General features: G+C 49.0%; 1 protein-coding gene across 3 annotated transcripts in view; it reads left to right on the forward strand.

Moving 5' to 3' along the window:
* Nucleotides 1-23528, forward strand: part of SEPTIN9 (septin 9) — a 281197-nt gene that overhangs the window by 117741 nt on the left and 139928 nt on the right. The window contains exon 1 of one of the 3 annotated variants that reach the window (XM_032792785.2): nt 10502-10847. The exons of the other annotated variants lie outside the window; for them this stretch is intronic. Coding sequence (XP_032648676.1) covers nt 10793-10847 — 55 coding nt within the window. The 5' untranslated portion in view covers nt 10502-10792. Of the gene's footprint in view, nt 1-10501; nt 10848-23528 lie in introns of those variants that run through there. 3 annotated transcript variants of the gene reach the window in all.

Genomic DNA, 23528 nt, shown 5'->3' on the forward strand with positions numbered 1-23528 from the left:
CCACTCAAGGATCTCAGAGCACTTAAATCTCCCACCCTACCTCCCAAGAGGCATGGCAATGGTATCCTTAGCCTATTTGCCCCCTCCCTGAGCCAGTAGCCTAGTGGTGCAGGTCTCTCTTGGGCTAAGGGAAGCAGCGAACACGTTGTGTCAACACTGCCGCGTTGGCTCTGCTGGAGTGTCCGTGTTCTGGCGAAGCTGGGGAGATCAGTGTGTCCCTCAGCAGAGGCTTCAGACAGTGTTTTTGTTTCCCAGCTCCTCGATGCACACAATAGCCGGAATTGACGGCTCCACGTGAAATGCTTCCAGCTGGGCTCTGACACTGATGCCATGAGTGACTCATGTGTTTGCAGCATGAGGTCCGTGTGGTCAATAGCAAACTCATTAAGTGCACACGGGTCGCTCTGTGTAAATGGACAAATTGCTCATTCAGGTCAATAAGGCTCTGAGTGCTGCTGGAGCGTCGCTTGGGGAGGGGGGGCACTTCGTGTCTGTGTCAGCAGCAGAGTTCCTGTATGGAGCCCACTGGACTATGGGCCACTTTCCCTGCCTCCTGGCATGCTACTGCTGACCCCCATGTGTTCCATTATAGTCTGTAAAACTGGGCCTATGTGCTCCCCGCATCTCCCGTGTCACATCTGCTCAGGTTGCTGGCACAAACAAGGTTTCTGTTGCCAGAGACAGTGTAGCTGCAGCAGGCCAAGCTCTTGTTAAACAGAACTGGCAGCTCAGGGTCCAATCCTGCAGTCCTGAGATGGGAAAACTGCCATTCAAGTCAAAAAGAGTTTTGCCTGCATATGGCTAGCAAGACTGAGACTGAAGTCTGAATTCCAGACTCCAGTCTCATTTACACCATGTAAATCCAGTATAAATCCTGCTGAAGCAAACAGGTTTAGGGCCAGATTCTCATCTCAATTACACCAGTGTAAATCCAGAGCGACTTCATTGAAATCAAGGGAATTATTCCAAGTTGCACAAGAGGAAGACTTGGCCCTTTGCATATTGTTGGCAAGATCACGTGTGCATGTATGTACACATGGAAGAGAAAAGGCACAGCTTGATTCTCTGACTAAGTGAGCAAATTTGATCTGGAAACACTGATGGAAAATAAGTATCATTGTTACAGAGTCACTCTTCTTGCTGTAGCTGTATTTTAGTAGCACGTGTTTTGTTTCAGGCTAAATTCATTCCTGGGTCCTGAGTTTCAAAGGAGTCCAGGGTCAGGTTTTGAAATGCTCAGCACCCACAGCCAGGGCCAGGCTTTCCAAAAAGCTCGGCTCCATGTAGGTACCTGAATAAGGACCAGATATTCGGAAGAGCTCCCCACCCAGATGCAGCTGATGTGCTGACCCCATTTGAAAATCTCTGCCACGAACACATTCTCCCTCAGTTTCCCCACCTCTAAAAAAGGAGATCACAGGGCTTCTTCCTAGGGGTGTTGTGAGCAGAAACTTTGTGGTGGAAACCTGAGCACATGATGGGTTCACATGGATGCATGGACAATGGCCAGTTTTGTAGTCACTTCACTGACTGTAGCGGCATTTAAAGCCCAGTTAGAAAGGAAACCCAGCCCAATTTAATGATACTCCTTCCTTCCTTCTCTAGGAAGTTGCAAACCTTTCCTTCCCTGTTCCCTAAGCAGCTGGCTTAAGATTCCATTGGGTGATGTGTGTGTTTGCATTCACTGCACTGGATTTGGTAGGGATCCTAGTTCTGGCTAGGGGCTGGAATGGGTAGGAAAGCTTTCCTGTGTGCTGGCTCTATCTTCCAGAGTTCATTGGTGAGGGAGAGCAGCTAAGGAGCAGTGAAGTCACCTGGGCTCCTCACGCCTCTGCCCCCTAACAGTTAAAAAGCCCCCTCTCTCCTTGGTTTTCCACTTCACTGCCGCTGTTCTGACCAAAACAGACAGGATGGATCAGGCAGCATTGCTCCTGTATCAGCCATATGGGGAGCTATAGAGCATTCTGAGCCCCAGCCTTCTCCCTGCAGGGCACAGAGGCTGGTGTGTTCTTCCTATGGAAATTGAATTGTCTCGTTAGCACTGACCCCCAACTTGGTAAGGCAACTCCCATCTTTTCATGTACTGTGTATATACCTGCTACTGTATTTTCCACTCTATGCACCTGATGAAGTGGGTTTTAGCCCAGGAAAGCTTATGCCCAAATAAATTTGTTAGTCTCTAAGGTGCCACAAAGACTCCTCGTTGTTTTTGCTGATATAGACTAACATGTCTACCACTCTGAATCCTATGGAATGGGAGCCCTGGCCTAGAAAGCTGTTGAGGGCTGATTCATCACGGAACAGCTGCAGATTCAGCTCAGCAGGGGAGGCGTCTGACTGCCCAATGTGAACAGTGGATCCCCTCAAAGGGTTCCATTTTCTAATTAGAGCCAGGGGAGGAAAAAGAGGGAGATGCGGATTAATTATCTGCTATGGTTTGCTGGATAATTTTAAAAACATGCCTCCAGGATTCATTTAGCCACAATGACTCAGGCCATCCACTGCAACTGAGCCTGGCGTTCGAGGTGGGAGCAGACTGTGAGAGCAATAAGGGGAGACTCCCAAGGGTTTAGAGAAGAGAGCGTACTCGCAGTGTGACATGTCACTCCTTCCTGCCCCTGTTTTATAATATAGCTGTCTGGGCAGTCCTCTACCATGCCATGGTCCCTAACCTTAGCGTTCATAACCTGAGAAGCTAGCATGAACCCTCTAAGCTTAATTACCAGCTTAGATCTGCTAGGCTGCCACCAACCAGGAATTTCAGTGCCTGGTACACTTGGGTCCCCCAAATCTTCCCTTGGGACCAAGACTCAGAAAGCCCGAGTTCCCTAACAAAGAAATACCATTCACCCCCACGCTCTCCCACCAGAAATTCCTCTTGGGCTAACTGCGAGTTAACTGATCAACCTCTTTACATCACAATACAAGAAGCATTCTCCTCTTCCACAAAGAAAAACCCAAGACAAGGAAACAGAAAAAAATTCTCTCTCTCTTCCCCCGTTAGCTTCTCCGCCCGGGACACTAGGAGAGTTAAACAAGAGAGCAGTCTTTCCCTCCCCCCTGCGTTCTTTCCTCCCACCAATTCCTGGGGTCAACTGAGAAAAATCAACAGATCTTAAAAGCAAAACTTAATAAAAAAGAAAGAAGAATAGAATACAGTTTCTGTAATCTAGATGGTAAGATAACAGGTTTTCACTATAGAAAATGAATAACATAGAAAAGGATAAACAGCCTTATCCAAAAGCAATACAATTTAAGACTTAGCCAATACACATAAAGACTCCACCAGCCAGATACACAGATGCCATACAGCAAAACAATTTAAACTATACTTGGTACTTTTAGTTACAACTGAAAACAGAAGATTAGAAGGACTGGAAATAGATCCTCCTAAGCGAGAGAGCACGAACAGAAAAGACCCAAGACCAAGAAACACCCACAGATTCCCTCCCTTACAGCTTGAAAAGATCCGGTTTCCTGATTGGTCCTCTTGTCAGGTGTTTAGTTCCCTTTGTTAACCCTTTACAGGTAAAAGAAACATTAACCCTTAGCTATCTGTTTATGACAGCAGTCCTCTACAATGCCATGGTCCCTGGCATCTCCTCCCCATCCCTGTGCAGCTGCAGGATCTGGAGCACAGGAATTGCCCAGCCCGCATGACACCAGAGATCTATCTAGCCTCATATCCAATTAATGACACCGGCCAGTACTAGCTGCTTCTGAGGAAGATTGCCAGGAGATTTGGAAAACTCAGCCTCCAGCATGACCGAGGATGCACACAATTGATGGGGGAGATTGGAGATATGTGGCGGCCCAGCACAGAGTCAGGTGGGCCTCTGAATTCAGAGGAACCAGGGGGGAAAGTTTGCTGTGTAGGAAGGTTGCTGGCCAGCCAACTGATGATATTGCAACTGTGATTTTCTTTATACTGGTCTTAATGTAGCTGGCTTGGTCAGTGGGATGCCTTGCCAAACTGGAAAGTTTCCAGTTTACCAGGAAATCCAGTTATCTTTGTAAAGTATGCAGATTACAACATAACTTACAGGTAGCATCTGTAACCATAGCATGGCAGGGCGAGAGAGCCGGTAAAGACTAAGTCTGGGGGAGAATGACTGATCACAAAAAGAACTGGCTGGTTTAAGTGGTCAGATTTGATTGGTTGCTTTTTAAGAGAAGAGCTGAGAGTCATAGGCCAGAGAGAAATGACAGGTCTGGAGAAAGCATTTGAAGAGAGCCAGGAGGCACCCAGTTCCTGACAGTAGGGATAGCATGAGCAAAGGACTTCTACTATGGAGAACGAGGCTCAGAGCTGCTGCTTTGTCCCAGATATTAAGGGATAAATTCATGGAGGTTAAGTCCATTAATGGCTATTAGCCAGGTTAGGTAAGGAAGGGTGTCCCTAGCTTCTGTTTGTCAGAGAGTGGAGATGGATGGCAGGAGAGAGCTCACTTGATCATTACCTGTTAGGTTCACTCCCTCTGGGGCACCTGGCATTGGCCACTGTCAGCAGACAGGATACGGGGCTGGATGAACCTTTGCTCTGACCCAGTATGGCCGTTCTTATGTTTTTATGCTATGTTGGATTATACTAGTTTTAACTTGGCTCCTGTATTTTGCAAGCTGCACTTGTAGGATGTTCGCAAGTCCCAGCAATCACTTCTGGGGCCTGTGAAACATCATAACGCAGGAACATTGCAAGTGACACAAAGCTTGGTGGAATGGTAAATAATGCTGAAGACAGGGAATCATATAGAGCAATCTGGATTTCTTGGTAAACTGGGCCCGTCCAAGCAAAATGTGTTTTAATGCAGTCAAAGACAAAGTCATACTCTTAGGAACAAGGAATAGAGGCCATATCTGTAGAATGGGGCAAAAAAGGACTAGTGCAAACCTTGGATGTATAAATAGGAGAGTAGTAAGTAGGAGAAGGGAATTGATATTACCACGGAAAAATGGCCATACAGGGTCAGATCAATGATCCATCTAGCCCAGTATGCTGTCTTCCAACTGTGGCCAGTGCCAGGTGCTTCAGAGGAAATGAACAGAACAGATAATCATCAAGTGATCCATCCCTTGTCATGCACTCCCAGCTTCTGGTGCTCAGAGGCTTAGGGACACCCAGAGTATGGGGTTGCATCCCTGACCATCTTAGCTAATAGCCATTTATGGGCCTATCCTCCATGAATTTATCTAACTCTTTTTTGAATCCTGTTATAATTTTGGCCATCACAACATCCGCTCCAGATATGGCATGCGTGAGAATGATACTGCCTTCTTTTTGGAAGATGCTTTAGCCAAATACAAGTTATTGGGCTCAATACAGGGGTAACTGAGTGTAATTTGATGGCCTGTGCTATACAAGTCAGACTAGGTCAGTGACTCTCAAACTTTTTAACTGGTGATCCTTTTTCACATAGGAAGCCTCTGAGTGAGACCCCCCCCTTATAAATTAAAAACACTTTTTATATGTTTAACACCATTATAAATGTTGGAGGCAAAGCAGGGTTTGGGGTGGGGGCTGGCAGCTCGCGACTCCCCATGTAATAACCTCGTGACCCCCTGAGGGGTCTCGACCCCCAGTATGAGAACCCCTGGACTAGGTGATCAAATGGTCCCTTCTGGTCTTAAACTCCACAAATATATGAAGTGCCATAATGGATCAGACCCAAGGTCCATTCAGTCCAGAATTCTGACTCTGCCAGTGATCAGTAAGAGGTGCTTCAGAAAAAGGTGCACTGGAGGAGAGGCAGTGATGGGATAAACTGCCCCAGGGAAAGCTGTCTCCTAACCCCGGCCAGCTAGTGTTTAGATTTTGCCAAGGCATGAGCATTTACCTCCCTTCTAAAACTCCTGTTAGTTTTATAATATTTACTGTTGTAAATCTGGATATTCTTGTTATCCATAAACATGAGAATCCAATCCTTTGTGCTCATCCCTAGCATTTTATTTATTTATTTTGCTATTTGCTATCCTGGTAGTTAATTTCAATGAGAGATTGCATATCGGGGTTAGCACCTCAGTCTCTTCATTTCCAAATTCCATCACAGCTCTAGATGCCCTCATCTGGGCCAATGATCTGTTGACAGCACCTCATCTTTATTACCAGCAAAGATTAGATGTGGGGTACCCATCTCCTCAATATCTTCTGTGGTGCAGACTGATGCAAAGCAACCGCATAGCTGAGATTATGTTAAGATAGCTGAGTTTGCCCATTAGACAAAGTCAACCTTCCCACCAATCCTAGCAGACCGGGTAGATCTGGGAGACCACAGGAATAAATCTGACATTCAAGGAGTTTAGGGGCAGATTGGAAAGTAGGAGGAGATAAGGACAGCTGTATGGAGGAAGGGAGGAGATATCAAGTCTGCTAAGAATCTACAGCTCTATATCTTAACCCAACAAAAGCAAAACCATTCCAAATGAAAGCCGCCTCTTCCTTCTCCAGTCCTCTCATTGTGCCCAGTTGTTAAGCCCATCTGGTATATAATTCACTCACTGTTCTCACACCCCTGTGCTAGTGGCAGCGGCAGCCTTAGCTCAGATGTTGGTCACTTTCCTCACAGATTAAATCAAACCCATACAAGCATTATCAGTTAGGGTTTTAGTCAATGTTTATGGGAATATCTATGCTGCAATTAGACACCTGTGGCTGGCCCATGCCAGCTGACTCGGGCTCGAGCTAAGGGGCTGTTTAATTGCAGTGGAGACATTCCAGCTGGGGCCTGGGCTCTAGGACCCTGCAGTGAGGGAGGGACCCTAACATCTACACTGGAATGAAACAGCCCCTTAGCCCAAGTCAGCAGGCACGGGCCAGCTGCTGCAGTCTAACTGCAGTGTAGGAATACCCCAAGTCTGAGTAGGCTGCATGCCATGTTAGCTTTTCTAATATTCCTTTTCTGTGCATCACTCAGTGTGCTATTAATAGAACAGATGGCATTTAGCAGCCTTATATGAAAAGTAATTCTCTAAGGGAATGGAAGTAAAAAAAGGAATCATCTGGAAAGCAACAAGTTGCAATGTGGCCATACAAACCTCTCCCCCTTGTCTCTCCCCCTGGCTCAGGTTGTGCAGTGTGAGGCAGTGGAAATTTTCCCATTTCCTCCACAATAGGTATCATTTCAAATAAACAGAGAGAAAGGGTTTTGATTTCCTGTTGATGACTTCATTTCCCCTATCTCTGTATTTATGGACTTTCCCTGTGTCTATCTCTGTTCTGGAAGCTGTTTCCCTCTGTATCACAAGAGCTGTATTCCCAGAGAAGCTATGAGTCCAGGCTCTGGCTCTGTTGTCACTGAGATAATTGGCATTAAAAATGTATCGAACTAGCAGGTTTTTCCACTAGCTAGTTCACTCCCTATTCCCTGACCCCTTCCCCATCTCAAAAACACAGATTCCATCGCAGTACAACACTATTGCCTGGTGACGTATTTCGGAGGGTAACATCAGACTCCAAACAATGGACCCGGCTCATTGAGGGTCTCAGCAGTCTCCTCTCACACTGAATTCAATGGGAGTGAGAGCACTGTGTGGTTCACAGGCACTATTCAGCCCCTTGGAGGGCCATGGGTGGTTTTCTTTCCGTATTTTTTTCTTTCTTTGCTTGCTCACTTTTTTTTTCATTTGTATTCCATCCCCACCCCCATCATGACAATTCACCAGAGGCTTATGCCCATTAGCAGTGCTCATCTCAATCTAACTCAGGTTATACAGCTCCCAATACTGGGAGAATTCTCCATCAGTCTTAGCAAGGCAACATTTCTCTACCAATGGTTTTCAACCTGGATCCATGGTCTGCAGACAACGTCTAAGATTTCCAAAGGGGTCTGTACCTGCATATGACATTTTTTTAGGAGTCCGCAAATGAAAAAAGGTTGAAAATCACTGTCTTATACTAGCCAATTGTAAATCTCAGACTCTGTGTTTGGTCTTTTTTTGTCCACTTCATATGGATTGTGGATATAACCTCTGCACTTTAGCACCATACAAGAAGGAAGCACAAGCTTCCTTTCAAAATTGGTGCCAAGGCCACTGGTACAGGTCAGGAGCATTGGATTCTGTATAATGTAACAAGAGTTTCCTTTCCCCAAAGACTCAGTGTAGATGTGCAAATGGCAAGGGCCCACTAAGGATGTGAGATTAGCATCACAAGAAAGGCAATTCGAGCTGTAAACCCATGTGAGCTCATGCCGTTGTCTAACGCACTTGGAATGTATAACTGGGCTAATTTAACATGGGCTTCCAAAGAAAGTTGCACTCACGTATTTTTTAGCAATCTCACATGTTATCAATGCAATAAGCATCTACATTATTTTTAAACCTGTGATGGCAAGGAGGCAAAGTGCGAACCTCTCTGAACTGTTTGTGGTTTACCAGTTCCGTGTAAAGAATTCAAGACACGAGCATTATTCTTTTTAAAGGGAGGCTGTAATGTCTGACAAGCTGTTTGTAGCTTAAAATACCATATTGCTGTTTTAAAGGGGCATTAGTCAGCTTGTTTAAACAATCATGGTTTTCTTTTTTTTTTAAGAAAGTCCTTCCATGTAACTTCAGATTATTAAAACTGGGTAAAAAACAAATCACCTTTTCTGCTGCTGCTTTCATATGGCTTAAAACCAGCAGTGTTAAATACCCAATCTAGACTGGCGATCCATTTGTTTGGTTCATGTGGTCTGCTCTGTTACATGCCAGGGCACAACCAATGTCATCAAATCAGCAACTGAACATCACCCAGTGAAGTTCTGGATTGAACAGCAGTGGAAATCAGCTGTACTTTTCACCCTTTACTCTTTGCCTTTTGGATTTCCTGTAGCTGTAGACAGCTTTGGGCCAGTTCGTTTTGCTTTTGGGTTCCCGTGTGCTAGGACAAGTCTCTTCGGTGTTTGGGGGGAAAAAGTCATTAAAAATTTAAAAATAAAATAAATCTGCAGATGTGCCCCTATTGCAGCAATGGACGGTTATACCCAGCCTGCTCCTTTTCACATCGCTTCCCTCATGGCCCAGCAGAAAAAGAGTTACATTGGGTCTGTTTTATGCTACTTTTCCTGCTACTGTCTCTGAACAAATTCAGTAGGTTAGGGTAGCACAGTCAAAACGATTCTGGGGGAATCATTGGTTGGAGAATGACAAGACAGAGGGCCAGATTCTGCCACCCCTACTCAGATGCTACAGGGTGAAGAGCTCCGTGTAAGACTCTACCTAGAATGGAACAGAACGTGCTGAGTAGTAGCCTTCTCTGGGGTTACATATATCGTTATACCCAGTCTGAGTAAAGGTTATAGTATCTGAGTCACAGCTGGAAGGGGAAAGCAGAAGGGGAGGGGCAACATACAGATGGGGCGAGATGCACAATCCAAGAAGAGGGGAGGCAGAGAGTGACTAAACGGAGTCAGAAGCTGCACCCGGACTCCAGGGCCAGAGTATATCAGTCTGAAACCACCCAGTTGCGGAAGACTCAGTCCCCAGGGAGATGCAGCATGATGATGTCTAACTGCTCTGTAGCAATCTCTGATCAGCTGCAGGAACATGCACTGATGCTATAGTGATGGGCATATTCTAACCAGTTAGAGTGAGTGGATCATAAGGGTATCTCCTACAGAAAGGTTGTTACTGGCACAGCAGGGCTTGACGCTGTTGGAGGAGCGAGTACAAGGGAGAATTGGGGAGGTAAAGCAAAGGAAGAAGCTCCTGTGTAATCCAAAGAAGGTTGGAAAGCATGAGGCCTTGTCTATGAACTAAAGTTGCACTGGTTTAACTCACTGAATTGGTACAGTCCTTAAGGCCCACTCTACACCCATTGTTTGCCTTGACTGAACTAATTCTATGGTGGCTATGGTTTTCTGCCATCCTCCCCCAGCGTGGTTGTGGCTAAGCTGGTTATAGCAGGGTAGCTTATTCCCCTGAACGTAACTGATGTAAGAGTATCCGCATAAGGGAATTGGACCGGTTTAACTACAGGTGGTTAGATCAGTGTCTAAACCCATTTTAGTTACTGGTGGGAGTAGACCAAATCTTAAACAAAGAGGGGATGGAGAAGAGTAGAGGCAGAAGTGGTGGGGAGAAGTGTGGAAATACAGGCAGGCTGGCAGAAATAAAGGGGGGGTACAGAAGCAGTGGGGAAAGCCTGTGTCAGTACTGGGCATGGCACATGAGTCCCTCCCTCCAGAAAGGGGCTGCAGGGTGGCATGCTGTCCATAGTGGCAGAAGGTGATTTCTCCCGGTGGCAGGAAGTGCGTGAGGGGCGCCCCCAATTGTAACAGCTGCCCTCACCCCAGATGAGCTCCTGGGCCCTTGCTAGCCTGCCCCAGCCGGCTCGCCTTGCACAGCGTGTTGGCAAACACCAGCACGACTCACTTGCACTTTCTTTGGGAGCGAGGAGTGATCGCCGCCCTCCCGCTCTGTTTTTGCCCCTCTCCAAAGGGCCGGCGGGCGGCGAGGCGGCTGCGTGCCCCGATCTCCGAGCCGGGAGGCAGGTTTGACGGGCGTGCCTAGCAGCCAGTGCGAGGAGGGGAGGCTGGGCTGCGCTCGCACTGGCTGGGGCTGGGACTGTGCCCTGGGTGTGTGTGAGCGAGCTGGGAGGACTCCTTCCCTCTGCCCTTCCTCCATTCATTCAGCCCGAGCCTGCGAGCGGGAGGGGGCCCCAGAGTGGCTCCGGCGAGCTCAGCGGCGAACCCAGCCCGCGGTCGCTGGGATCGTGCTGTGGGGCCGGCCAGGGGCTCGGCAGGAGTTTGGCCGCAGCGCAGCCACCCCCGGCCGGGGGCTTTATTTGGGGAGGGGGTGGGGGCAGCGCGCCGCGATGTCAGACCCGGCGGTGAACGCGCACTTGGAGGGCATCATCTCCGACTTCGAAGGTAGGAGCTTGCGCCGCGGGGCAGCGCCCGAGCACTCCCGGGGGTCCCACTCAGCGGTGGGGGGATAGTGCTGTCTCTCCCTTCCCCCGGTGCGCAGGGGGAGAAGCAGCAGCAGGAGGCAGCGCCTGGGTTGAGGCTGGATTGGGGGGGATCTGCCGGGACGTGAGGAGGGGCCGCTGGCTCCTAGGCTGGAGGAGCGCACGGGGCTGCTTTCGCGCTGGGTAGTTTCCAAGTGGGCGCTTCGGCCAGGACGCTCCGGGCTGGGCTGGGTCTGCGGGGAGGCGCGGAGCTGGGAGCGGGGCTGCCCTGGCAGCGAGTCCCCTTCCTCCTCTTGGGGGCGGCGGGGGATGGCGCAGAGCAGAGCAGGGGGTCGCTGGCTCCGGTGAGTGGCAGGCGGAATCCCCGAGAGGGTCTCAGCGCTGCAGCTGTCCTGGGGGCTCTGTGCGCCCGAAGGCCTCAGTAGAGGCCGGGCTCTCAAGGGGGCAGGGCAACAGCTGGCAACTAACACCCCCCCCCGCCCCTGTCTTTGAGCCTCCTTCCCCGCCGTTGTGCCTGCTCGGGCCGGGCTTGCCACCCCTCCCGGCTCCAGCCATCTGCAGACGGGGTGAATCCAAGAGCCAGCGTCGCCTCCCTCCCTCCAACCTCCTGTTGAGCTGTGTCTGGGGCAGCCTTCCTGGCAGTGCAGGGAGTGGGGCCCTTCTGTTCCTGGGTCCTTGTGGGAGGGGATTATTGCCAGCTCCTCCCCCTCCCCCCAACCAGAAAGAGACCTGGAAATATTTGCTATTCCAGCAGCATCTGTGTTCAGCAAAACTCCTTGAGTTCCTGGCCCTGGGTTCTCCTACAGGGCAGCGAAGCGAATCCACAGGCAGATGAGTCCGGGATTGCTAGGCACTCTTTATCTGTGGGGCAGTGACCGTCAGGGCCCTGTCCCCAGCACCTACCAGCACCAGGCGGGCTGAATCCAGTGTGGCCATGGGATCTGTGGGTTTGGCGCTCATCCAGTGGTGTGTAAAGGGTTAGCTTCCAGTTCACTCCTCCAATGTGGCAGAGTTGGGGACTGAGCCCAGGGCCAGGCCAACGTCATACTTCTTCTCTTCTGGGAAGTGTTGCAGGCTGTGCTTTCAGGGTGTGAAAAGAGCTTTTCACTTCTGCATGGGGAACAAGGGGGTTGCCATCGCCTGGAAACAGCTGCACTGAGTCACTATCACTGGCCACAGCTGGAGACTGGCCCTCTTACCTGTGGGAGGGAAGGGGACAGACTGGATAGGGTTTGACTTCTTCTTCAGCAAAGTGAGAAGCAATTGGCTCTGCTTGTTGACTTGTTCTGTAGGTAGGGCTGGGGAGGCTGGAAAAATGGAGGTGTCTGAACCTGGCCGGCTGCCATCTTACATCCTCTGGCAGCTTTTTGGGGAGTTCAGAGATGATTGTTCTCAATTCCGAGTGTATAGGGTTTTTGGTTCAGCTCAGTGCTGCACTCTATTGTTATCTGCTAAGGGAAGATCCTCAGGCTGGATTTTTCCTGTCTTTTCTTACTCTGTGTATGTAGCTTTTTGGTCTGAAGTGCATGCCTGACATAATAGAGAAGGCTGTGAATCTCCAAGCACACGCAGGGCTTGCCCTTTGCTTCTCTTGAATGCCAGCACAGCTTGGAGATAGCTGTCAGATGGCCATAGCTAGAACTGCCGGAGGAAGCTTCTTTTGTGAACTGGGTTAGAATTTCTACTGCCTGTTACGGCATCATGTCTTTGTAGCCGCCTGAGCCTCTGGAGAGCTTACGAGAGAGGAGTAGTATCTCCCCTCGGACCCTTGTGGAGCACTGAAGGGTTTTGAGGGATGCCTTTGAACTGAGGGCTCTTTTCATGTGCCCAATTTGCTGACTTTTCAGGAGAGCACAAAGAACTAACCTAGTCAAGTCTGGATTCTTGTCAGAAAGGCATGTAGGCCAGAGACAGGCAATGACAGGACAAAGGGAGTAATCTGGAACGGGCCTGGAGAATACAGGTGTGATTTTAAGATCAGGGGGATTGTTCTTCCTAAAAACGGTGCGAGTACTCGAAAAGCTACATTTTCTCTCCAGAAGCACTGGGACTTAAGAGCCAACCACAGTCCAAAGAAACTGAGCTTCGCACAGTGGGCTGTAGAAAACCAAGAAATAGCAGAGCCCTAGAGCAGGAATGGTGGGTCATGGCTTTGGATTTGTCTGTCTAGATACTTCTGGGGCCTCTGTAGCCATAGTTTCACAGCGCTTCACAGACTCTCATGAATTCAGTCTTGTGTCCCCAGCAGCGAAGCGGGGACATATTTTCATTTCCATGTTGTAGTGGAGGAAGCTGAGGCCCAGCATGTCTTGCTCCAGGTTACATACAGCTGGGAATCGAACCCTGAGTCCTAGTTCAGTGCTTCAACACAAGATCATCTTTCCCCTCCTGTGAAAATCAGGAGCATGTCCTCCCCAGTGTGGCCACCCCCTGCCACAATCTTTTACCCTGCAGGACTCGTCTCTGCAGCAGCACGCTGGGAGGGTGGGTGAGTGTGTGAGAGAGAGGGGGAAATACAATCTCATAACAAAGTAAGTGCTAGTGGAAGTTTGGAGTGAGCGAAGCTGCCCGACTGCTCAATCAGTTTTCCACTCTTTGTTGCATCTAGTGCGTGTATAACTGCCCTTCAGGGATTTGCACTCACATCCCTGCTGTAGTAGGCTCAGGCTCTGATGTAATTACAGTCCTCCCCTTTCACCGACCCCAACTGCGTTTAAATCTGTTTGCAGCCTGAAGTAATCCTCCACTCGGAGAACAAGCTGGAGATGGTAAAGGCCCTGCAATGAGCCTGAAGGCTGTTAGCTGCAGAACGTGAATGTTCCCCCTAGACAAGGAGCTGCCCCCCAGTGGGAGAATTTTCATACCAGTGTGGGTGTTCCCAAAACAGCAGCCCCTGTCTGTGTAGTGAGAAGCAGAGAGAAAGCTGTGGATGCATCTGGCCAAAAGTCCTGGCATTGCCCGGAGCTGAATGGTTCACAGCTTAATTAGCTGTCGCGACTCTGTGGCCACATCCCAAGCAGAGACCGTGGTAGTGCCAGTTCCAGTTATTCTCTGAACCCCATCGACAGTGAGCCTAGTGTTTGATTTCTGGGCAGGCATCTCATAAGTGCTCAGGGCCAAAAATGAAAGATCTGGCGAAAAAATCACAAGTGACACAGACCCTAGATCCTCTGGAAGCTGGCTCCCTCTTTGTTCTTGCAAACTGCAGGTCTATCGGCCCTGTAAAAAATGTTCCCTTTGGCCATCCGTGTCTGGTTCCTCTCCTAGTGTCTCTTGCTGGCTTGGGCCTGACACTTCACCTAAAACTACAGCCTAAAACTACAGAGTAGCAGAAGGGAGCGAAGTGCTGCTTGGCATGAGGGGATGCTATTCCTTCCTCTTCTTCACCCCCCGGTGGAAGTATAACTTGCTAATCATGAGTGTTCTGGGCATGTCCACAGGGGATAGGAGTTGTTACAGCTCCAGCCTGGGCACTTTAGCTCAAGCCATAGCAGCTCATGCTTTTATCTCGGGAGGTCCCCGATTCAATCCCAAGGCGTGGACCAAACAAGTGGCCATCATTCAAACATGAGTCCCTGCTCAGGGTGTGGGGATGCCCTGGAGTAGTGCAGGTTTGCGCCTGGGAGCCTTGCCACGTCTCATGAGCCAGCGTGGTGGGGTTGCAATGCCGCTGTTGTGGGGCGTGGGCATCCTTTCACAAAGCACGTCCTCAGGAGGAGGGATGCGAGTTGTTGCAGTACTGTTTGGTGGGCACCAGCATCCAAACCAGAGCATCAGCTAGAGTGGGGAAAACCCTGTCCCCTGTGATGAGGTTGGGGGTAAGAGTGGCTCTGCCATGCTCCTGTGGGCAGTGTCCCAGATGGTGGGGAGGAAACGATCTGATTTGAACTGGGTGGCAGCACGGCCATCTATAAGCATTGGTTGGGCTACCAGATATGGCGTGGGATACTGTAATCCCCGGTATGTGATTGGCAGAGACCCTGTCTCTTTTAATAAGCAGAGAAATCTTTTCGTCCCCCTTTCCCACATTGTTTGGAGTCTGGTGTGCCAAGACTTGTGCAGGACCAGCACAGTCACACTCCTGAGTTCAGACGTTTTGGCAGGTCCTCTGAAGAGCTTCTTCTCTCACAGTGAGCTCCGCCCTGCACTGTGCCAGTACCCCGCAGCCTCACCCCTGTCAGATAGCTCCATCAGCATCTTAGATTGCCCAGCACTAGCACAAAACTAAACAAACCCCCCAGGCCCAGCCAGCTCCACAGTGCCCCCAGGGGCCTGCACTGCAGCTAGCTCAGCTTTCAGTAATGTGAAATAAATACATATGTGCAGTATGGTATGGAGACACTCTTCCAGCATTTGAACTACATAGCATGACTATGTGCTGCTTGCTTGCTTTTTTGGTATGGGGATCAACCTGAATCTGTCCTAATGTCAGGTTACACTATAGAACCCATACCTGGAGTATCCAACTGCTGACTGCAGTATTCATGACAATGGGGACAGTGGGGAGAAGTGGGGGGGTTCTCACCAGTATTAAGAATTACACTTGCAGCTACTTAGTTCAGGGCACTAGTAATGTAATAATACTTTGCATGTATACAGGGCCTCTCAAAACACTGAGCAAACATTATCTGCTGAAGTAATGTCCTTTATTGAGAGAGAGAGAGAAAAGAGGTCCATTCGTGAAGTACAGCCACCTCTAGGGTGGAATACAGCTGTTGTTGAATGACACATGAACAAAGGTGTGTCTTCACTAGAAGTTCATGGAGTTGAGTTAGCAGAGGTGATACTGAGTACAGCTTATCTTTCTCCACTCTTGCCATCAGTTGTGGTCAGCATCAGCTCCAAACATGGGATTTCCTAGTGAACACGTGACCCAAATGGCAGCAAATGGGGAAAGAGACCACAATCACTTGAAACTGCAGGGTGATGTTAGGAAGCAGACTGTAATTACCAGAGTTAGCATCTGATCAGGATGCTAGGACTAGCACCTTTGCTGCAGCAAAAAATGCAAAATAAGTTCCAGTTGTCACCAGTGGTTAGATTTTTGGCTTTACAATCCATCCCAAAGACTTCATCTCCAGCAGCACAGTGACACCATGCTGGAACATTGGATTGGCACCGACTCACCGGGATGAGTGTTGCTTATTGACTCACCTGCTGCTTCTTGTGCCTGGGTGGGCCTTGGCAGTCTTCCATCCTAGCCTAGTTCTGCAGAGCTCGTGAAATCTGACAGAATCAGAGCGCAAAAGTAGTGTGGCTTTGGGCTGCCAATATGCTAGAGTCGCTTCTTGTGTAGTTTGCTACTTGGCAGAGAAGAACTCCTTTTATTAAAAAAGAAAACAACCAATCAGAATGTGTAACTTACAAAAGTAATAGCTTTTACAATCCAGTGCAACAGAGCTGGCTAGAAGCAGGCATTACGTGGGAAGGTAATTTATAACAGCTGACAATGCACCTCGATTCTAACTGGCAGCACTTCCTTCTTTTGCAGTCCTGCTCCCAGCTCTGCCAGTGCAGCTCCATCCTGCCCTACATCACCCCCTGTTATTCCAGTCATGGCCTTCACTTGAGCAAAGTCCACCAGTTGTAACCGACCTCTGTGGTGGGTTTTTTGGTCAGTGGGAGCCAAAAAAAAAAGGCTGCCAGGTCATGTTGACAAAGGACCCAAGTAGAAATGGATCCCAGGACTTTCCAGAGGCCAGAGTCCCGTGGGCTCATCCAGCCCAACTTCTTCCCTAAATCCAGTTCAGCAAGTGTCTGGAATCTCATAGGGACACATGGCTGGGGTATGCATGCTAAGCCACTTGGTGCACACATTCTTCCTGCATGCAGGAAGCAGCTGCTGCTTGAATGCTGCAGATGCTGAATATCAGCCATGATGCTAATATTAGAGAGCAGTATGCCAGAGGGGTGGCTGTGGTGTTATGTGGAGAATGTGACTTGAACTCAGTATGATGGTGCAAAGCCGGGGTAGAGGAAGTGCACAAGATCTTCATAACATTTCATTTGGGTCCAAACTGACTCAATCAAGAGTATGGGCTGGATGCCATGTGCGTTTGGGCCCATGGGATGAGCTCTGATCCATCTGGGATCACAGTGCATGGGGTGGGGCCTACTAAGGGCTTGTCTACACTTATTGGAGAAGCCACAGTGTCACGATTGATGCCTGGGTGGTTGACTTAGCAGGTCTAGTGAAGATCTGCTGAATTGACCGCCAATTGCTCTCCTGTTGACTCCTGTACTCCACCTGATCGAGAAGAGTCAGGGGAGTTGATGGGAGAGCGTCTCCCATTGACATCGTGTAGCATGGCCCCTGCAGTAAGTAGATCTAAGCTATGTCGATTTGAGTTACGCTATCCATGTAACTCAAATTGTGTAGCTAAGATCGACTTTTCCCTTTAGTATAGACAAGATCTAACTAAAGTCCCTACATGCTGAAGCAGTTCCATTATTCCAGCTTCTTTTACACACGTTCAGGGAAGTAGATGCTAGAAAATCTTTCAAGGTGCATCTCAGAGCATCTACAAATCTTGGGTGGGAAGCTTGGCAAGTAGGTATCCCTGCCCCCAATCTTTTGATTTCCTAGAGCATCCAACAAATCAGATTGAGATGGGCCCCTTCTTGCACTCCTGACGCTGTACACACATGCCCGACACTAACAAATACCTCTTCCCCAGCTGTTTGAGGAAGCTTAATGCTCAAATTGACCACTTAGATTTTATATAATCCTCAAATGAGACCTCTGCGGGTTGTCTCTGTCCTCCACCTTCCCCTTGACAGTCTTCTTGAGTCCAAAGCAAAAAGATGGTGTAAAATGGAAGCGTTTCCCCCAAAACAACAAACGTTTTGGGAAGTGAAGTGGCTGTTTGAGAGGAGGGAAGAGAAGGTGGCTCGTGGAATGCCTGATGTTTTGGCACAACTGAGCTGGTCAGTAAGAATGGAAGAAATCACATATCTGCTTAGTTTTGGGATTTTTTCCTTTGTCCTGCGAATATTTTCCTTTGGGACCAAAGTATGTCAAACTGGAGGAGGTGGAGAGGTGAGCTGTGGGGCATCTGCTTGTCTTGATTTCATTAATTTTGTAGTGAGGTTGGTGGGGAGATGAATCTGGATCACTGGTTCCTCCAGCCCAGTATCCTGTCTTCTGACAGTGGCCAGTGCCAGGTGCTTCAGAGGGGATGAACAGAACAGGCAGTTATCGAGTTATCCATCCTGTTGTCCATTCCCATCTTATGGCAGTCAGACGCTAGGGTCACCCAGAATGTGGGGTTGAATCCCTTACCATGTTTGCCAATAGGTCCATCAATGGCTATTTTCCATGAACTTAGCTAATGCTTTTTTGAGCCTTGTTACAGTTTTGGTCTTCACAACTTCCCCTGGCAATGAATTCCACAGGCTGGCTGTGCGTTGTGTGAAGGAGTGCTTCCTTTTGTTTGTTTAAAACCTGCTGCCTATTAATTTCATTGGGTGACCCCTAGTTCTTGTGTTGTATGAAGGGGTGAATAACACTTCCTTACTCACTTTCTCCCCAACATTCATGGCTTTATAGACCTCTTGCCATATCCCCCTCTTAGCTGTCTCTTTTCCAAGCTGAAAAGTCCCAATCTTTTTAATCTCTCCTCATATGGAAGCTGTTCCATACCCTTACTCATTTTTGTTGCCCTTCTCTGTACCTTTCCCTGTTCTAATATCTTTTTTTTGAGATGGAGTGACTAGATTTGCATGCGGTATTCGAATTGTGGGTGTACCATGATTAGAATGTTTCTAAGAACAGCCTTTCTCATCAGATTTCCAGCACTGTCTGCCTCTGATTAGGCCAGAATTACCACAGAAACCATCTGTCATGGAACTTCAGCAGTTCTGCTTTCAGCTGGCATCAAGGGCAGCAGAGGTGTCTATGAGGGCAGGGAGGGCACCTTTCTGCATCTCACAAGAACCTCTGCTCAGGTTTGTTTGAATTTTGGGTATGGGTCTCATGGCTTTTCTTCTGTGTTGAGGTTGGTTTGCCAATCTCTAGTCTCTGACAGATGTGGAAGCAGCTGGTCACTACAGTAGTCTGTGGACTTCAGCCTCTAGTAATAGTCATAGCAGCTGGGGTGGCACAGGTGACTAACAGTCCTGGGCATGCAGGTTGCTGGAATTTTCCCGTTTGTAAAGTTAATTCACTTGGAATAAGTAAGTTGGAGGAGGGGAGGAGAGGAAAGAAAGGGTTTCTGTGCCTGTGGGAGCTAGACTCTGGTGACAGCCCTGGCGTTGTCCCTAGTTAGGAAGTGGGATCGTCCAAGGGTCTCTGGTTGTGGCAGCCTATGCAGTGAGGAGCCCGGCTGCTTCCCCTGGGGCCTACAGCCGTCTACACCACAAAGCATGGATTGTTCTGTGGCACCCTGCTAGGCCCCGGAGCTTCCAGTGCTGCAGACATGGTGAAATCCCAGCACCTTTGGGTGAGGTCAGCAATGGGAGAACTCTAAGAACGGCTTTGCACTAGCACAGAGCAAGTGGGGGTGGGGGGTGAGGGGGAGGCTTGTGACTGCACATCCTGGTCCAGAATGGCAGGTGCTTGGGCAATGCAAATGAGCCAAAGCCAGAAGTGAGGAGTATCTTTGGAGCCCACACTGTGTGTGCCCCCTGCCTTCTGAGGTCCCTGCCCCCCATTTGGAGTCCCCCCAAAGGGCCTGGTATGCTGCCCTCTGAAGTCTGCTCTTCCATTTTATTCTCTGCACTTTGCCCTTAGGTGGCTTATTTGACCTCCAGACCCTCTCGTGGGTAGAGTGCGGTGGAAGCAGCTTATTTTGTCTTGTCCCAGGGTAGGAACCGCTGCTCCTTTCAGCCTGGCAAGTGTCAGCAAAACCGCAGCCGTTAAAGGGACGTGAAGCCTTGGTGTGTCCTGGCCTGGCTGTGTCATCTGGGCTCTGCTTTCCTGCTTTCCTTTATTTATTCTCCGGTTCCCCCTCTGCCCCGCTGTAGGGTACATGGCCCATTTTCGTAGGAGTGGGACCAAGGGCAGCAGCAGCGGCCAAACGCTGCGTTTGGGACATATTGTAAATTCAGAGACAATAATGGAGACATCAGATTCCAGCATCACTCCAAATATTTACATTACTAGCTCTACTATTTAAATGAGGAGACAGGGAGCTTGCAGCTGGCCCAGCCCTACAGCTATCAGCTGTGCTCCCCCCCTCCCGCCACCTCTGTTCCCCACCCCCCTCTTCCTGCAGTAGCAGGCCCCAAACAGCACTTTCTCCACTGTTAGAAAGATGAGGATCCAGGGGGCAAGGTGGGGACGGGTAATGGGCTGTGGATCCTTTTGCTTCTGAGTTCAGATCGAGCCCAGTCTCGTAGCAGTTGGGTGACGTAAAGAGTGGATGGGCCTATGTCCCGTTTGCTGTGGGAGCGCATTCATATTGCTGATAGTGGGGACAGTATTGGTAGAGAGGCCTAGGCCTGACTAGTTTTGTCCCTGAGCTGCTGTGCCTCATCCTTCCACTCAGTGCTGGGGCGCACAGCTGCGCTGCGTGTCTGCCACCTTTCCTTTTGCAATTGCTGCATCCCATTAGCCCCACTGCCTCAGCCACGTCTCCGTCTCCGAGCAGATGCTGGCAGAGTTTAGGGTCTGGTTGCTCCGTGGTTGTCTTTCACCAGTGTACTCTAGCACTTTTGCCTTCCTTTGTACGTGAAGGACAGCCCTGAGGAAGAGGAAAGGGACCTTGGGCGAGGAAGAGGTTTATTGTTATCCCTGACGTGGTCCGAAAAGATGCCCCTGGATTAATGACGGCTCTCAGTGCTTTGCAGCTGTGACTCAGGCTTTCGCTGTGATTGCTTTTCCAAAGTCATTGGCCAGCGCTCAGGGCTGAATGTCCCAGCAGTACGTGCAATGAGTTCTGGGTGTCCTGGGCTCTCGCTGGACCAAAGCTCCCACTGACCGCTAACTAAAATTACTAAGGTGATCTTTCTCTTCAACAGAGAGAGAACATTTCCTTTTCTACTCTTAATTTATTTCTCTGTAAGGGCTTGTCTTCACTGTAGTGGTAGCGTGTGGTATAACTTGCGTGCTGTCCCTGACCTGACTCCTGTCCACACACACACATCTCTAGCGCATGTTAAGTAGGGCTTTAAACTCTAAATATCGGGCCTCTCCGGGGATGTGGGTTGAAGCTTGAGTGGTGGTGATTGAGCTAGTAATGCAGTGGGGAGGCAGCTACAGCTCGAGGTAGGTCAGACCAAAGTGAATTTTCATGGTGTTGGAACCCTAGAGCATGGGGAGAGTGGGGAAGTTTCCTCCACCAGTGTGCCTGAAACTTGACCTGCAGGGACCACCCTCAAGGTGGGAGGGAGTTCTGGCTCCATGACTCTTTCAGTTCTTGACACCTCTTCTCCCCTTGCCGGTGCAGACAGCATTGACTCAGGCGGAGGAGTGAGGGACATGGATTTCTGGCAAATGGATCATTACAACCCCTGTCCCAGGTGATAATGCTGGAGATGAGCCAGGGTCTAATTCCAAACTGACCTCAATCTGTAATAATGATCCAAATGTCACTGAAGCTGGTGGGAGAGAGGGGCTTGGAATCCAGATTTTGCAGCTTGGTCCCTTTTCCATGTAACAGGGATATGGCAATTAACCAAGGACCCCTCTGGGGAAGTTCAGAAAGAGCATTACAGATTCCGGGAAATCAGGTCAGATGGGCGTCTAAATTCCAAGGCAAGGGATATCAGGAGAGCATCTGCCACACAACCAACAGACTGATGGATAAGCACCACCTCCATTTGCATAGAAAATATTAACTTGAGTAGCCACCATGGTTACACCACTCCTTGATCCTGGTGACTTGCGCAGCATCCAGCCTGATCCAGCCGCAGGGGAGACATAGCAAGGGCTTGCAAAGATGGAGAAGGCAAACTGGAGGAAACCTGCAAAGATCATTTGAGAGAGAAACTACCACTGGAGGAAGGGGTTGTTGAAAGTATTGGAATTCCCTGTTGGGAGCCCATCACTTATATATATTTATTTTAATTGCTAACGGAAATGTAAATTTTGAGCAAGGGGGAAGGACCATTTTAGATCTTGGATTGATAATTCTTTTGAAGCAACTTTTAGTTCATCAGATGTTTCAAGCAGTAGTGTCCCAGGGAGGGGAAATGGGAAAGGGATGAGGGTTAGGAGGAGAGAGAAAGGGAACGAATCCCTCCCAGTACTACTTGGCAGCAGCTGTCTCCTTGCAGCACTGATCTTTTCCCTGCCCCATGGAAACCAGTGCTGCTTGGGATATTAAGAGTGACCGATCGGCCGGTTGTTTGCTTTCGCTCTTCTTTCCCCCTTCCTCCCTCCTTGGTTTCCTGTGTTGTTGTTTAAGGAGAGTGGCATGATGATGTGTTTATAGTGCTGTCAAATTCTGGGAAGCTTGTGTACATGTCACGGCTGCTAGGAACAAGCTGCCTCCGAAGAGCATGTCTTCCTGTGAAGTCAGTGTGGGGAGGCAGAGAGAGGGTGGTAAAGATGCTGGCAGGCTTTCCCAGTTATCTCCTCTTTCACTGAAGTTGATCTGAATCTTCACTTCTTCTTCAGAGTGGAGTTCACCAGTGAGATGAGTTTGGCAATCTCATTAGAGACCCCGTGGGACACTTGTCCTGACCTCAAAGTGGTAATTCTTCAATAAAAAAACTTCAAAAACAGACTCCAATGTGAAGCTGCAGAATTGGAATTAATTTGCAAACTAGATACCATCAGATTAGGCCTGAATAAAGACTGGGAATGGTTGGGTCATTACAAAACCTAAACTTAATTTCCCCAATACTAATTTCTCCCTACTGTTACTCACACCTTCTTGTCAACTGTCTGTAATGGGCTACTCTCTTACCACTTCAAAAGTTATTTTTCCTCCCTTAGTATCCTGCTGTTAATTGATTTATCTCGTTAGACTGACCTCACACTTGGTAAAGCAACCCCCATTCTTTCATGTATTTATACTTGCTCTTGTATTTTTTTACTTCAGGCATCTGATGAAGTGGGTTCTAGCCCACGAAAGCTTATGCCCAAATAAATGGGTTAGTCTCTAAGGTGCCACAAGGACTCCTCATTTTTTTTGCTGATACAGACTAAGATGGCTACCACTGAAACCTGTCACAAAAATACTAGCTGAGTCTGCAGGATTGGCTCTTATTGTGCAGGAGACGATTAGTCCTGGAATAGCATAAGGTACAGCAGGGCAAGATTGGGGCATTGGCAAAGCTGTGAGGGGCCTCAGGGCAGGACTGAGGGGCAAAGGCAGAGCTCTGTATATATGAGCGGGGTCCGCAGGATCGGAAGAGCCAGCAGGCTCAAAGGGCACCAGCAGAACTGTGTGGTGGAGGAACTTGTCCAGCTCCTATCCATGCTGTATTTGGCTCCAGACAGATCTGTTAAACCCTCCCTCTTCCCAAGCTTGCTCAAAGCTGCTTGATGGCACTTCTGCCTGTTAGGACACGTTGTCAAACAAAGATTTAGTAATTTAAACTATTGAGGGTGATGAAATCTCCTTTCCAGAACCTGGCATTAATCCCCTGTCTCTCCGTTCCCCATCACCCACCGTAAGTGGTCTTGACATTTCTTTTGCACCCACGCCTTCCCCTCAGGATACATGACTCGCATCCGAGATGGCGTCTGTCAGCA

The sequence above is a fragment of the Chelonoidis abingdonii genome, chromosome 13 (assembly GCF_003597395.2).
Source record: "Chelonoidis abingdonii isolate Lonesome George chromosome 13, CheloAbing_2.0, whole genome shotgun sequence".
Classification (NCBI taxonomy): domain Eukaryota; kingdom Metazoa; phylum Chordata; order Testudines; family Testudinidae; genus Chelonoidis; species Chelonoidis abingdonii.